The 16,490-nt window shown below is 49.2% G+C and overlaps 1 protein-coding gene and 1 long non-coding RNA gene across 3 annotated transcripts in view; one reads left to right on the top strand and one right to left on the bottom strand.

The window, feature by feature from the left end:
* The window catches only part of rbms3 (RNA binding motif, single stranded interacting protein), a 150,071-nt gene that overhangs the window by 126,148 nt on the left and 7,433 nt on the right, over positions 1–16,490 (top strand). For both annotated transcript variants that reach the window (XM_072716314.1, XM_072716313.1), the window contains exons 10-13: positions 1,293–1,343; positions 10,382–10,492; positions 14,368–14,457; positions 16,184–16,311. In XM_072716314.1, coding sequence (XP_072572415.1) covers positions 1,293–1,343; positions 10,382–10,492; positions 14,368–14,457; positions 16,184–16,311 — 380 coding nt within the window. The remainder of the gene's footprint in view (positions 1–1,292; positions 1,344–10,381; positions 10,493–14,367; positions 14,458–16,183; positions 16,312–16,490) is intronic.
* The window catches only part of LOC111857839 (uncharacterized), a 33,360-nt gene continuing 27,355 nt past the window's right edge, over positions 10,486–16,490 (bottom strand). Inside the window, exon 3 of the long non-coding RNA XR_002841451.2 lies at positions 10,486–11,707. This is a non-coding gene — a long non-coding RNA (uncharacterized lncRNA). The remainder of the gene's footprint in view (positions 11,708–16,490) is intronic.

Here is a 16,490-nt window from a genome sequence, read left to right as displayed (position 1 = left end):
ATGTCAGGCTTTATTATGCTGCCCAAGATAATGTCAGTTTTCCTCAGCCGAAACCTGCTTTGATTTCTGTGACCTTCCTGCATTATTAAAGTAAAAAATATTATTTACATTCCAAACATCCATCCACTTTAAAATCGCTTATCCAGGTCAAATGGGTCATGGTGCATTATTGCATTATGTGATATTATACTGTTGTGTTTTGCTTTTTCTGGACTGAATTCAGCTCAACATACATTACTCACAAATGCACAATGTTTTGCACAGACAAAGATATGCTCACAGTGATATTTACAAGTAATAATGAAAAAAGTAATAAATACTTATTTTACCAGTCAAAATGAACTGATAAGGCTATAAACTGCTCACACCCATGCATCCATTTTGCCCAGTACTGTGTCTTCTTGTTGGATTATATTCTCTCACCGGATATGAGGCAGAGGGCATCCGGAATGAGATGCCACTCAATCGTGGGACACGATTGAGTGGCATCTCAATCGTGTCCCACGACTCCCATGCTGACACACTATGGGCAATTTAGACACTGCACATTTACAGTGTGGGAGGGAACTGGACGATCCAGATGAGAAGACAGGGGACAGGTCCCCAACAGCACCGGGGGCAGGAGTCACGCGTGAGGCTACAGTGTTACTCACAGAGCCGCTGTCACTGACAGACATACATGCTTTATTTGTTATCTTAGATCGCTGGAAGAAAAACACACTTTTTTTTTTTTTTACAAAGCAGAAAGGCTGGTGTTTACCCAGCTGAAACACACAGAGAACAGACATCGGTGATGCTCAAATAGTTTGTTAGTTTGTCTGGCTCCACGAGGCTGTTGTTTCTCTGCTTGTCTACACGCATCATGAAGTCAGCGTAAACACAGACACACACACACAGACACACACACACACACACAGACACACACACAATAGTGAAGTTCCTATAGTTTGTAAGTTTATCCAGCTCTGTGAATTCTGTACTTTTTCTGCTTCTCTACATGCCTCAGGTCAGCAGCAAATAGTTTTAGACACACATGCACACACACACACACACACACACACACGCGCACAATATCTATGTTTCATTAAAAATGCCTTTTGTGAAGTGGAATTAGTCATGTAAGTTCATGCGGATGGAAGTAAAAACCATGTGAAGTGGGTGCAGGATGAGCTTTTGTGACAAAGCTGCCGCCCTCGTTTGCGTAATTATCAGGCCGGACTCATCATGGCAGCACGGGCAGAGAGAGGCGGGTTCGAGGAGGTCAGCATTCACAGACAATATCTCGCCCACAGGTCCAGAGTACGTCATGGATGCCTCACCAACAATATGTTATGCAACCAACTGTAAGTACATGTGTGTCTGTGCGTATGTGTGTGTGTGTGTCTGTTTGTGTGTGTCTGAGTGTGTCTGTGTGTGTGTGTGTATCTGTTTGTGTGTGTGTGTCTGTTTGTGTGTGTCTGAGTGTGTCTGTGTCTGTGTGTGTCTGTGTGTGTCTGTGTGTGTGTCTGTGTGTGTCTGTGTGTGTGTCTGTTTGTGTGTGTGTCTGTGTGTGTCTGTGCGTGTGTGTGTCTGTGCGTGTGTGTGTCTGTGTGTGTGTGTGTGTCTGTTTGTGTGTGTGTGTGTGTGTGTCAGTGTGTGTCTGTGTCTGTGTGTGTGTGTGTGTGTGTGCGTACTTTTGTAATCATTATATTTTGGGGCCCAGATAAAAACGTGTAACTTTTTTACCTTGTCAGGGCATCTTTTTGCCATTGGCAAATTCTGTAGCTGCAATCGAAAAACTAAAATTACCAAAAGTCTTGTTTTTTGTTAAGGTTACTTATGGTTAAGGTTATGGCTGGGTAGGGGTTTAGGTTGTCATTGTTGGGATTTAGTTTTAGAAGTGAATGGAGAGTCCCCATAGAGATATAATTACAAACCTGTGTGTGTAAAATGACCTGTCGTTCTCTTAGCCATCTGTGGAGACCCAGCAAACACTATACACTGTAGCACATACCACACTGCTTACCTACTCAGCCATAAATCTTCTGCAACTTTCATTGCTTCTAGTTTTTCTTGTTTACTCCATCTTTGATGGTGTAGGTCTTCCACCCCTTCTGCCATATTCCCATCCATCCATTTTCTGAAACCATTTGTTGTATTCAGGGCCGCAGGGGGTCTGGAGCCTATCTTGGATACTATGGGTACAAGACAGGGAACAACCCAGCATGGGCCGACACTCACACACCATTCGCTCACACACGCACACCTACAGTATGGCCAATCAACTCCAGTTAAGCTCAGCATGTTTTTGGACTGTGGGGGGGAAACCAGAGTACAGAGGAAACCCCACGACGATATGGGGAGAACATGCAAACTCCACACACGGAATCCCGGCAGAGACTCAAACCCCGGTCCCAGAGGTGTGAGGCAACAGTGCTAACCACTGCACCTCCATGCTGCCCCTCTGCCATTTTTAACAATCACTATTTTTCTATTCTCTAACCACCATACCACCAGCGGTACTCCACCAGTATTACTCTACCAACAGTACTCTTCCAGTGTTATTATACCACCTTTACTCTACCAGTGTTACAATACTAGTATTACTATTCCAACAGTACTGTACCATTGATATTATACCACCAAAACTCTACCAGTGTTACTATACCAGCAGTACTGTACCATTGATATTATACCACCAAAACTCTACCAGTGTTACTATACCAGCAGTACTCTACCAGCTGCCTGGTCCCTTCTCTCATGTCTCCCTGGGAGAGTCCAGTTCAGACCACCTGGTTCCCATCAGACTGCAGAGTATGTTGGAATAGTTCCGCAGTACTTTCCACGCTGATCGCGTTTCTGCCCTGTAGAGCCGAGGGCTCTGCCTGTTAGCAGAATCTCAGAAGGCAAGTGGCGTGGGGGTGAGAGCTGTTCATGGAATCCAAAACAAACTTTGGCCACCAAGCGAACTGTTTCAAAAGGTAAACTGTAGGGACAGCCAATCATGCGGCGCGCACATTTCCAGCAGGCTGTGAATCATGCCTGTTACTCTGAGAACACTGTCAGTCTCATTTAGCTGTTCCTACAGCCTTTCAGGAAGTAGTTAGAGAAACATATGAAAGCAAAATGTAAACATGGAATAAATGATTTTCTTTTGAAATGGTCATCAGTAATGATCTTTGCAGATTGTCCTTAGACATGGTCATCTGTGACGGTCTTTGCTGATTGTCCTTATATGTGGTCATCAGTGATGGTCTTTGCTGATTGTCCTTTGATGTATTCTTCAGTGATTGTCTGTGCTGATTGTCCTTGCACGTGGTCTTCAGTGATAGTCTTTGATGATTGTCCTTTGATGTATTCTTCAGTGATGGTCTGTGCTGATTGTCCTTACACCTGGTCTTCAGTGATAGTCTTTGATGATTGTTCTGAGATGTGTTTGTCAGTGATGGTCTGTGCTGATTGTCCTTAGACATGGTCTTCAGTGATGGTCTTTAATGATTGTCCTTAGATGTGGCATCAGAATGAGACTCAGAGTACAGAGATGCCACTGAGTAAACATATTTAGGTAGCGGCAGGATAGTTCATGATTACCTGCTCAGGCAAAGACTTTCAAATCGTCCAGTAACTGCTATTTTCATATTTCCATTATGGAAACAATGAGTTTAATGTACTGCATTCCCGAAGAAGCCTTAAAACCTCATAATTATACTGAAAAACCCCAAGTGTTAAATTTCATTAGCACCATTTGCTCCATGTCCTGGGGGCGATAGATGGGGGAGGGCGGTGACAGTTTTGGGAGTGAGAGTTAAGTGACTTTGCTTATCCCTGGATCATGATTAATGGTTTAAACGAATGCCTTCTACTCTTACTCACCCGCCAATGCCCATCTACGCTCCCCCCAGCATCTATATATTCCATGATCCAACATTCGCAAACTTAATTTTTTTCATGTCTTAACTGAAATGGCAGTTTTTACTTTCTGTTTCCACTGTTTTGTTGACTCCATCCGTAAGCAGAAACTGTAAGCCCTGAAAAGGGGGGAGGAGGCTGAAATGGAAAGCCCCATCCCCAGTAAGACTGCCAGTCGCTATCCTCCTTTCTTGCCCAGAGAGACCCTCACTATCACTTTTCCTAGTTATGTTCCTAAGACTGTATCTGTGTCTTCCTGGTCCCATTGCTTCTCCTGGCAGTCACCTGCATCCACGGGAGTCCGGTCGTCCTAGGAGGGATTCGCCAAAAGCAGACAAAGGGTTTCCAGCTGTCTTTTTCCCCCATCAGTTCCTATCTCTTTGAGTTCTCTCTCCCTTGCCTCTTATTCTTTCCGATCCCAGTGATCTTTTAAGAGCATTCTGTGAGCAGAATTGTTTTCCTGCCACAGACCATTTGGATTGGGCCTGGACAGCAAGCAGATGGCAGAATGTTTCAGCAATAACAGAGTGGGGCTGGCCCAGATTCCCCGGGACAGAGCACAATGGAGGCTCAGTAATGAAAGAATCTTTTTTGTCATTTTGGCAAAGTCAAGTCTGCAGTTTGTGATTTCAAGAGTCTTCAGCCGGAAACGGAGCACTAGCATGCAGCTCTCTAACGGCTCCACATGGAAACACTCCTAGCTATTCTCATTCTTTATGCTTCCCGGCTTTGATCGAGGCCCCTGTGGTAATTTTTAATGAGTTGATGAGAAGGACGAGTGCCTTAGTCCAGAAACGGCCATGAGTCCATACTGTTTCTACCGGGCCTTTCTCACAGTGCGCTGCTTCAAAACATAGATGGAGCTCACAATGCCTGCTGTTGACAGCTACTACGGTGTGACTGCTGCAGGTGTCACACCTGTCGCCATGACAGGACCGTCTGGCCAATGTGTGCGCAGAGACCGTTGTATCCGAGTTCACTGGCGATAATCTGCATATGCCCGCTTTCCTGACTCCCTGTAGATGCAACAGAGATTTTGACGTTGCTGCATAACTAATGCATTAGTGCATGCATGGGACTAATGTACATTGACTACTCAAGCACGGACGTGAGGAGAGAGAGCAGTCAGGTGGCCTGCTCCTGTCGGAGATCCATACCCTCCCCATACCCCCACAGCTCAATCATCCACATGCTCCTTCTGCTGCTTCCAGCCCAGGAAACTGCTCATACCGCAGCCCCAAGATTTCCCATGATCCTCTTACAGATTGCAGAGTCTTAGCTATGTGATTAGTGAGCTGTACTCTCCTTCCCCGCATCATGCATACGGTCACAGCAGCCCCGGTCCCAGTGAAGAGGCACTGTGGGCCAAAGCTGGACAGTGAAAATGGGCAAGATCGCGGCCTTGGAATGCCGGAATGTTCCACAAGCTAGAACAACCCCCCCCCCCCCTTTTTCTGTCTACTTTGTTCTCTGTCTGAGCATGTTTTTGTCAAACCGGCATGAGTGTGTGTCCCTAGCCTAGCCTTGTGCTTGGGATCGCTTGAACAAAGCAGGCCTGGATCTGAAAGCCGGAGACCTCCTGAGCCGAGCCGAGCCGCCCGCGGGACGCCGGGTTTGGATCATGGGCACGTGCCGAAAAAACAAATGGATGAAAAGGGAGCACGGGGGAGAGTGTCGCTGGCAGCAGGTGGGGGCTTCCTGTGCCCACATTCGGCTAAGTCCTTTGTCTTTGGGGATGATCGTGAAGTCCTGCTAGAGTACGCCTTCTTATCGCAAAGGAAGCACTCCGTCAGTGGGAGCTGCTCGTTCTGTATCGAGCACAAACACGGTGGCCTGAAAATCCCCATAAACCGGATTTTGACGGGCTCTTAATATTCCCGACAGAAATAACGAAGCAATTAAATCGGCCGGCGTTCCATCTCGCGCTCGCCCGGGAGCCGTATGGGGATTTCTGTGATGTGACAGCAGATGTTCTGCGGCGGGCAGTGGTGCGGTGACAGCGAGCATTCCTGTTCACTGTCTCCAGCCCCCCCCCCAGCCCCCATTGTCTTTTGACTTCTTCACCGACAGCCAGCTGGCCATTGGCAAGTTAGCTGATGGAGCTGAAACCCAAGTTTGGCACCTGAGACGGAGATCCACATCGCAGGAATCTCGCACGACGGAAGCTCTGCCTCTTGAACCCTCAAACCATCGCATGGCCGAGCTGAGGAATCATCTTTTACCGGCTTTTATGCGCATCATCATGCGGAACCGCACCATCTCCATTTGAAACTCCTGTATTATTCATGCCCATTGCTTTGGCTTTGGCTTTCGTCTGTCTTTGACCCCAATTTGAAATGCACAAACCAGTGCCTCTGTAAGTCGTCACAGGTCTTTCAAAGCGCGAGGCCCCCACAAACTCCGCCGGCGGAGTGCGGAGTAGCACGCGCCTCCTCAGACGCGGTACCTCCCGCCACCGGCTCTCTCCCACTTCTCAGTCTGTGTGTCTCCCTGAGCAATGTGGCGCCCTCGCAGAGAGAGTCTCTCTCTCTCAATTCCACCCACGGCCCGGTAAGCGGTGAGTCGCCTGTGGATAGAGCTGCAGAGTGAGGACGGGGAAGGAGGGAGGGAGGGAGGGGGCGGGAGAATGGAGTCAGTCTCTGAATATGAGCCCATATTTATCCCTGGGCCTCCTCATCAGAGCCGGAGCCACCGTGACGCAGCAGGGGTTGGAGGTGTGTTTCAGCCCTTCAATGCGCCTTAATCCCAGTGATGGGGATTCTGAGGTACAGACAGTTTTAATCAACGTCTTGTTAGCTGGTGCACCTGTTGCCGTCTCATTAAACCAGCCAGTGATCGACAGCACCATACAGTCCCAGCATCTGTGGGTTTCAAAGCCTCATTCCCTCCCCACACTAGTTTAGTTCAGTGTTTTTCAACACGGCCCTCTGGGACCCCCCAGACAGGTCACGTTTTTTGCCCTAACTGGAGCTGCTCCCTCCCTAGGAGGGAGCAAAAATGTGGACTGTCTGGGAGGGAGCAAAAATGTGGACTGTCTGGGGGCCCCCGAAGACCGGCTTTGGAAACACTGGTTTAGACCATTCCGTGGCTTCAGATATTTCTTTGCAGGATATGCGATGGATTGGGCGATGCTTATGTGCCGCTGTCCTCACTGACGGCCCCGGGAGATTAGTCTCCACCAGCTGGAGTTGTGTTTTGGAGAAGCATGCTGCGAGAATGACGGCACGTTTCCGATGCCTATTGGGCCTCGCAGGGGATTCAAAGACGGAGTGCAGGCTACCTGCTGAAGGAGCATCAGACCCTCTGCCAGATCCTACAGTGAAGATAAGTCATTGTGAGACTGCAGAATAACCTCAGCTGCAGTGAGGAGAACATGCTCATGTTTGCGGTGGCGTCGTTGCTGCATTGACGTGCCGACTGCGCTTAGGGTGGCCTGACATTAACCGTGTAATTTATCACCAGGGCAGCACTATGTGCTACGTTGTGCCAGTAGCTAAGACATTACTACAGGCATGCATTTAATCTTCAGCTGGTAAGAGGAGTGCCATTTTGTCCATCCGTTTTCCTTAACTGCTTATCCAGTATAGGGTCACAGCAACCCTGGAGCCTGTCCCAGTCAGCACTGGAGGCCCACTGGACAGGACATCAGGCCATCACAGGCCATCACAGGGCACGCTCTCCCACGCGATGGATGACTTAGAGATGCACCTCAGTGCATGTTTTTGGGCTAGAGCACACACACACACACACGCAGGCAAATACAGGGAGAACACGCAAACTCCAGACCAAGAGCCGGGACAGGAAATGACCTCACAGGCTGGGATGCGGAGTATTTTTTAGTCGTTTTCAGCCCATGAGACTGGTTAATTTGACCTGCTATAGTGAGAAATAACAAAATATGGGGGATAAAATTAAAGTAAAATATCACTTATGTTGTTTTTCAGTGCTAATGGTGAGCTGGCTGGTATATATTTGTGTCAGGAGTCATGTGACTTTGCTGTCTCCTGTGATCTTCGTAGCAGGGTGGCGCGGCGCTTTTCTGGGTCTGGGTTCCGGAGCGTCACGCAGCATGAGCGAGTCGAACTACACGAACGGCGAATGAGCGCCGCGCGCAGGTGTGCGAGATGAAGCTTCTCTCTATCCGGAAATGTCAATTTGCTGCGAGAAAGAGGAGCATGTTTGACGAGCGCTGAGCAAACAAATCAAGGCGGCTTTCCGTAAGACCGTCCCGCATTACTCCGCGTACGGCAGCTCACGTCAGTATAGCAAGCGGGTGTGTAAAAGTCATTTTCGAGTGGCATCTGCAAGCTCCATTTGCGCTTGAATGTGGAAAACGATTTTAGCCGTCTGGTGCCTGATATTCTGTCTGAAGTCTGTTTGTTTTTTCGACTACCTGAGGACCTGCCAGCACCCCCCTACCCTGCCAGAATCTTTCATTTATTCGCATCTACTCAGATTTGAGGAGAAGCGACACTGAAACCTAGTCAAGGGAGAAAATATCTGCCCCAGCTGCCACCGCACCACAAGGGGGCATCTGCTGAAACTTCTCAGTTTGCACTGTGTGCGTGTTTGAGTTGGACTCCTGACTTTGGAGGTGGTGGTCCTTGGAGGTGGTACCCGAACGCCGTCCTCTCTTTTTTACGTCCCTTTCTGCTACTGCTTTACCGCTGCTGATATCAGTCAGCCATTTTTATCGCAGGAATGGTTGCCGCTTTTCCATGACCGGTTTAACTGCGCTGAAATCTCGCACTTTTACATTCCTGTCACCTGGTTGACCTTTAAACCAGGTCTCGTGGTGTATTTATATACGGCCTCTGACTATCTGCTGTGCATTGGAATTCACCGCCGCTTTTCTGGCGATGACCTTGCAGACTTATGGTGCTCCGTGGTCTTTAAGTTTCTTACGGTGCTGCCGGAATGTGAAATGCTCAGTGGGGGATCACAGGCAGATAGCGACACAGCCCTGAATCTACAAACTCTCAATCGTGCTTGATGTCTCCTTGTTTTTTGATATGGAGTTGACCACCCCCCACCCCAAGAAAAAGAAAAAAAAAAATTGGTCTGCTGTTCTTCCAGCTCAATAGCGCGACTGTGTGGCTCGTCGAGGCCAAGCAAGCCACCACTAGTTAATAGGAAGACGTGGGGTCATGCTGCCCTCTGCTGGTCTGCAGTGTAATTGCTCAGTCTGCTGTCACCTGTCCATTTGTTAGCCAGTCTAGAGCTGACATTAATCAGCGATCGCGGATACGCCGTGCAGCGGGGATGTGAGAGTCGCACCGATGGGCCACGGCGACAGCTCTCAGGATTTAGGTGAATAAAAACTACACTTCGCACGCAGAAGGAAGCACACGCCTACACACACATGCACTGCGAGTACTGCGGCGTGCCTGGGCTCCTTCTGCGCCGCTGAGTTCTGTGTGTTCCGTATGAGGGTGATGACTGACGACTTACCCGGTTCTGCACGCCGGTCCTGGCCCGTTCCTGTACTCTCACGTTGTCAGTCAGCCGTAGCCAATCGCTCTCAACATTTCGGTCCGATATTTATTATATCTGTGGAAAACGTTGCTACTACAGTTGCAGTGTGCCTTTAAAATAATCACATGCAGAATATATATTTAAATAAATTTAAACACTAAGTGAGCCATGCATCATTTCCAGAACTCTACGCAGAACAAGTGTTAGGGTGGCATTAAATCATATGTCCACTCGAGGGGGCCTGGAAGAAGAAATTAGCCCCCAGTTTCTCCAATTTGATGAGTTCTACCAGGACCATGTAGGACGATGATTCCTAGACCATGTAGGATGATGATTCCCCCATGTGAACAGGAACAGCACATCCTGGTCCACCCTCAGCAACATCCACGCACATACAGACCTTCCTAAGCATTCACAGCCCTCAATTACTCACCCACACACAGCCTGAAAAACATAGAGCTCCTTTGTCCATTACGAGAGGATAAGCAGACCACTTAGCCCGTTATTCAGACTAATTTTGCACAGTGAGCTGGCATTTAGCTGCCAGTAGATGGCGATAGAGCCAGCTGTTCCCCGTCTACACTGAATGTGTCAGATAGGCAGACATGTGACAACCAATATTATTTACTGAATTGCAAGCACAAAAATTAAGATATTACTTATGGAGTCATCAGTGAGTGAAATAAAATGAGACTTTCAGAAACAATAATTTGGTTCTGACGACTTTCAGTGTCTTGAAACCACATATCCATTCCTGGTCGATATGATGTCATGTACATGCTGTCCTCTGGGGGCGGGGCTCCATGCTGTCCTCTGGGGGCAGGGCTCCATGCTGTCCTCTGGGGGCAGGGCTCTATGCTGTCCTCTGGGGGGGCTCCATGCTGTCCTCTGGGGACAGGGCTCTATGCTGTCCTCTGGGGGGGGGGGGGGGGGCTCCATGCTGTCCTCTGGGTGGGCGGGGCTCATTGCTGTCCTCTGTCCCAGGCGCATCACAGGTGTTCTCCTGCTCTTTTGCCAGGGTGCTGTGATCACACCCGCCATGGAACACACCATGTCCATGCAGCCGGCCAGCCTGATTGGGCCCCTGACCCAGCAGATGAACCACCTCTCTCTGGGCACTACAGGAACTGTGAGTATCACGCTGGAGATAAACTGCGTGACTGTCTGGCAGCCCGTTCCTCCACACCTGCAGATGAGATATCCTGGATCTAGCTCTGGCTCTGGTCCTCACGGGGCACTTTCTGGGGTCACGTTGACCCTGCGGCTCCTGGCAGGTTGCGTTAGAGAAGGGCGGCGGAACAGCTGTTTAATGAGAGCTGGGCTTTCTGTACCTCCAGCCAGACATTGACTTACATCTGCTTCTGTCCAAATAATTATTCAACAGAGTAATTAACAACTGCGGTAGAGTAAAGAACAGCATGCACTGTTTCTCCCAAGGAGCACCTGACCCCGTCCATGTTCATGACTTTCTAAATATTATTAAGGATGAACTCACCTTCAGCACATTTGGTCTCTCCACAGTGTTTGTGGGTTTTATGAGCTTTGGGTCGATCTGAATTGCTTCTGAGTAAGCTGAGCCGGGGTGGGCGACGCCTATTCGATGTTATGAAGCGGGCGACGTAGCTATGGTTCAGGGAAAGGCTCGGTGGCACCACACAAACATCAGGCCGGGCCTGCCGTCTCGCTGAGCGGAGAAGTTAATGAGAAGTGGACCACGGGCACCTGCTGTTTGGCTTACGCTGTGGAGACTTACGTGGTTGTAACGCTGCTATTCTCGCAGGCCTGTTCGCCTTACTCCCGCTGCCGGTTTGATAGGATGCCAGGTTTGGCTGCGAGTCTGATCCAAATGTAAAAGCCCTCAAGAATCCTCAGAGCATCCAGAGTATCTGTGGAACCGCGTCCCAGCAGCTGTGCCCCGTTCCTGCCTCCTTATACGCCGCCACCGGAATACAACCGCGATTCCCTGGGGCTGTGACTCCCTTGGGCTGTGACTCTGTGAGTCTCCAGAAGGCTCTACTGCCATATTCTTCTACTTGCCTTTCCAGTGAAAGGACCAGAAGAAAGCTGCAAAAAGGGAGCTGTTCTTCTTTCCCCATGCCTCTCTCTCCCTCATTTCCCGTTACACCTTCACCTCCCATGCCCCACCTGGGAAGCTGATGTTCCTTCAGCATTGCCGTCACGTCCAAACGGGATGCCCTACTGGGCTCCGGAGCTTGTTCTATCCTTAGCGGTCCGCTGGCGCTCCCAGGGACCCGCGATGCTGTCTGCTGTCCGCTCACCACACCGATCATGGGCTATTTTGTTGTTACGGAGCCATGACCTTCGGAGAGCAGCCGCTCCTTCCCTGTGCGGAGAGAGCAGAAGAAGAGGCTTCTTTATACAGTATGACTGTCCACCGTCAGTAAGGGGGAGGAATCGAGCCCTGAGCCGGAGAGAACAATAAGCAGTCTGATCTGATGGAGAACATACTGTACGGCCTAAGGCAGCCTCACCAGCTCCTGTTTAATGTGTGATGGTGGCAGCCATCCTCTCACCTTGTCTTTCAGTCTGAGGACGTCCCTGCCCCCCCCCCCCCCCCCCCCCACACACACACACACCCTGTTGCTTGTTGTTCCTTGATACCCACATATGGTGTTGGCCCCCATGCATACAGTTGTCAGAGGTGCACTGTTGCTTAGCAAGGAGCCTCCCTGTGTCCTCCTAGCGCAAGAACCTGTCGCAGCCTGGGACTCGTTTTAACCCCCCCTACCCAAATCCGGCTCTGGCCGAATAGCCCGTGCTGTCTGGACTGGCTTCCCCCCTTCCTGCCACCCCTGTGTTTGCAGAAGAAGGTGTTCTAATCCCCTCCTTAGCTCAGGTTGTTTCTGCAAGCTGATGTCAGTAAGGTTGCTTAGAGCTTAGTTAGTTAGGTGGTTAGTTAGGGGCCGGTCTCAAGAGATCTCTTCTGTAACTTTGCTTGCATCTGCTGTGACCTCTCTTATACACTGTTTCCATAGGCACCTATGACAGACAAACACACAACAAAAGAAAGATGGTGGATTTCACATGTAGCCATTAACAACCTACTGTATCTATATTGGTTTTGGTTGGTTTGCTTAGTTACCGAGCCCAAAAGTCACCCTATTTTATTTGTAAAAGAGAATTAATGACAAGCAGCTCAGCCAATAGGAAATTTCCTCCTTCCACCAATGACAACACTTCTGTCCATTTAAAGACTAAGAAAGCTTCATTGAAACTGGTTGGTCAATGGCAGCTAGATCTTTTCTCCTCTGCTGTATCGACCTTTGAAATTTCCTTGAAGCCAAGCCAGCCTGTGCCTCTTGGGTGGTGGGCCTGTATGTGAAGACCTCACCCAGGTTCCACCCAGAGGCAGGAAGGCAGCCCTCTGATCTTCCACAGCCTCGCAGCGGGGGTGTGTGGATGTTTCTGTACTTGGGTGATTATTTTTAGTGCGCGGGGGGACCATTCAGATCTCATACCCTGACTTTAAGATCCACACAGCAGCAAAAACAGGAATTGTTTTATTCAGAAATAGTGCAGGTTCAGGAAATGTCATTTCTGCAAGATGGGAAAATGCAGAGAAAACAACAGGGGAAGCGGATGGGTGGGGTGGGGGGGGTGGGCATGTGTGTGGCTCAGCATGCTGAGGTGAGAGAGGACAAAAAGCGGAATATTAACAGTGATCAATGCAGGGGTGCCCTGAAGTCTCTAAGCCACACCCCCAAACACGCACTAAGCCCCCCATACATACACCGGCATTTCCACAGGCGATATAAAAATCTGCATTTTTCCGTCCATATTTTTTTCTCGTCCTTCCAACTTGGCTCCAGAATGGTCTCCTTGAAGCTGCCGTTTCCCGTGCCCTTCTGCTCCTGCCATAATGCGCTTTTCCCTCCTGATACGGATGCATTCGCCCACCGTTTGCAAACTACAGTAGTGCGGCCCGGAGTCGGCTCTCTGCCGGCGCCGCCACAGGGGGGGGTCCGGCCGCCAACAAACCGTAAAGGAAATTGCTGCTGGCGGCTGTGGGGATATGTGCGCTGTTACCGAAGGCAGTAACAGCGAGGCCGTGAGTGTGGCCTCCAAACACCATCAGAACGATTCATCCAATGATCCCAGGCTTTGTTTTTTCTGAGGCCGAAGGGCAAGTATCATGGGACACCAGTATAACTACCGAAATCTATTTTCTCCTGTCTGTAGTGCAGCTGTGTGTCTGTGACCGCGCAGAACATCTGTAGCTCAACGTTAAATTCCTCCGACTGCATGCTCTGCTTGGTGTGACAAATGAAAAAAACCGTGCGACTTGTGAGTTTGTAGGTATTTTGTTTCTAGGTATTTGAGTTGGCAGTAACGTGCTGTCAATGTGCAGGATGTCCCTGTGAACTGTCTCACATCGTATTACTGTACGAGTAACTGTAAACAGGATAACACGTCTTATAGCATTACTGCCATATTTATGTTCTTTAAAATCACAATATAATGTTACCAGTGGAAACGTCTAATGCTCACAAACAGAATTCAGGTTCACTGGAACTGGTTTTATAGTTGCACGACGAAAAGCAAGGTGGGTCGTCCCGACCAGACTGCCAGGTCTGTTGGAAACAGGCAGCTGCCTGGGTTTGGGTCCACTGACTGCACGGGGGGGGGTTCTGGGATTTGGGGGGAACTCAAGTGCCGTGGAACTGGAATCAGCTAAAAGGGACTGGAACAAAAACCAAAGATACAAAAACCAGGATTATGAGCAGGAAGCTGAAAGACAAAACTTGATAAATAGATTATGAAACGAAACCTTCAAACACATCAACCGAGACGAGACAGGAGCATAAAGTCTCAACAAGACTGACCGCCGAGCAAAGCTGACTGCTCAGTTTATATCGAACCTGGGGCTTGTGGTTTTAATTAAGTCCCTGGGGACATGATTGTATCGCGTTGGTCCATGTTGCTGAGTTGTGAGCGATCCCCAACTCACCACTGCCCCCTGATGGCGATGTCTCTGTGTTGCAGTACATGACCGCTGCGGCCGCAGCTGCACCTATGCAAGGGACGTACATTCCCCAGTACACTCCTGTGCCTCCTTCCGCCGTCCCAGTCGAAGTAAGTGTGCTCAGCCGACCTCTGCCCTCTGACCTTTCACCTCTCCCATACCTGCCATGTTTGGCAAGGGCAGCCAGCAGCCTCAGCTTGACCTCACAGGCATCTCACCCAACATGAACAAAGTCTTTTAAGGAAATTTTGTTTGCGTTTCCATTTACATGATAACTATATATTGAGGTTATGTTCTCAGACAGTTGCTGAGGTGACTCTCCTAAACTTTGCTGTTAAAGAAGAACGTTTTAAGCGTGACAACAGCGAGTATCTCTGGAGGATTGCTGAACAATCCCCCCAACATAACAACTCTGAGGAAGTGCTATTCTGTTTTACTTGGTCTGGTTTGTAAATCAGCACCACCCGGCTGTTCCTGGCGTAACAAAACTGCAAGCTCTGCTGCCCCCCCCCCCGGAATACCCTGACGTTCTTCCATCTGTGGGTATATCTTTATGTGTCTTCATGTCTCATCTCCATGGAAACATTGTAGTGCTCTTCCATCTCTGTGGGGATGTGTTGGTGCTTTCTCGTTATGCCTCAGTCAAGCCAGTAGGGGGCACTGGCATAGTGTGCCATAGTGTTTACTGATGACAGCTTTCCAGGTGGTGCCGTGGCTGTCATGACCTTTGCTATCAGACAATAAAAATAAATTCTTTTTTTCTGAACAATGAAGAGAATCTTGTTTCAGTCACCTTCTGTCAGCTGTTTTGGTCTCTGGTGCACTTCCTGTCTCTCCGCTTGGGGAGTGGAGTCACTTGAACACACTCTAGATTACCCTACTGTTGTGGCTGGCAGTCCACTAGTGGCCACACCAACACTCCCAAAGTGCTTGTTGTTTAGGGTGACCAGATAATCCATGTCAGGGAGGACACTCTGAGCTAGGACAGGATTTGTAAACTACCATTTCAATTAAAAGGACCTGGATTTCACTTGAGCACTGAGTTCTTACTGTGTGCTAATTGGTCAGTCTCCTATAATCGTGCATGTGCTACTAATGCTAATGTGGAACAGCTGGATGAGTCTTTCAATCAAGGGCACAAACCAGTCAAAGCACGAGAAGAGCTGAACTAATTAGCCGAGCACAGGAGCCTTTCAGTTTGAAAGTAGTTTGTAAAACCCAAAGTAGCTCAAAGTGTCCTCCCTGACATGGATTATCTGGTCACCCTATTGTTGTTCCACGTGATCTAAATATTTAGTTTTCTTCACTTACATCATACTGAGACTCTATTACAGTGTGAGAGGCTGTATTAGATGTTCAGCCGCATGTACCACAGCTCTAAGGGAGAGGGTTCCTTAGCTTCTAAAATAGAACCATAAACCCAGGCAAAAACAGCCCTTGCCAGGAAAAAACTATTTTAGGTAAAAGGTGCTGCCCTCTAGCAGATGGAAGGGCTCATAACAAATGTACTGTAAGCCAGATGCACATAGTCCCTGCCAGGCAGCATTACCTGATAAGGCACACTGACAAAGCTCAGACCAACATGCGATGTTTCTCAGTAACGGTTTAGCGAGAGACAGGTGCAGAGCCTTAAAAAAGCATAGCAAGCCATCCCAGAATAATCTCACGGGAGTCTTATGAAGCTCTCCTATAAGAAGGACACATTTCCCATGATTCCTGAGTGATTATAGTCCCTTTTTAAGGGAAACTTGGTAGGGCTTCACTTTTCTCAGTGCAGGACAGGTAATCGTATAAGTTTGGGGGAGAAGTGACCCCCATGATCTCGTCCCTGTGCAGGGAGTGGTGGCGGATGCCTCGCCCCAGACGGTGGCCCCCTCCTCGCAGGACGCTGGCGGTACACAGCCCCCACTGCAGGTGGAGAACGCCACTGATCACGCGTCCGTCTACTCCTACCAACAGTCGAAGTGAGTATTTGCAAACACACGGGTGACGGATATGGGTTGCCAGATCTGAGCCCAGAATCAAAAAGCCATCTGCACGCTACTCCGCTTGATACTTCATGACATGGCAACCGAGAGCATCCCTCCCACCCCAGGCCTGGTTCATTTATTTGCCGCCATAGCCCAGCTCCCATCGCCGGTGA

The sequence above is a fragment of the Paramormyrops kingsleyae genome, chromosome 9, assembly GCF_048594095.1.
Source record: "Paramormyrops kingsleyae isolate MSU_618 chromosome 9, PKINGS_0.4, whole genome shotgun sequence".
In the NCBI taxonomy this organism is placed as follows: Eukaryota; Metazoa; Chordata; class Actinopteri; order Osteoglossiformes; family Mormyridae; genus Paramormyrops; species Paramormyrops kingsleyae.
Note: the sequence above shows the minus strand (reverse complement) of the source record. Positions and strands in the feature narration are given on the sequence as shown.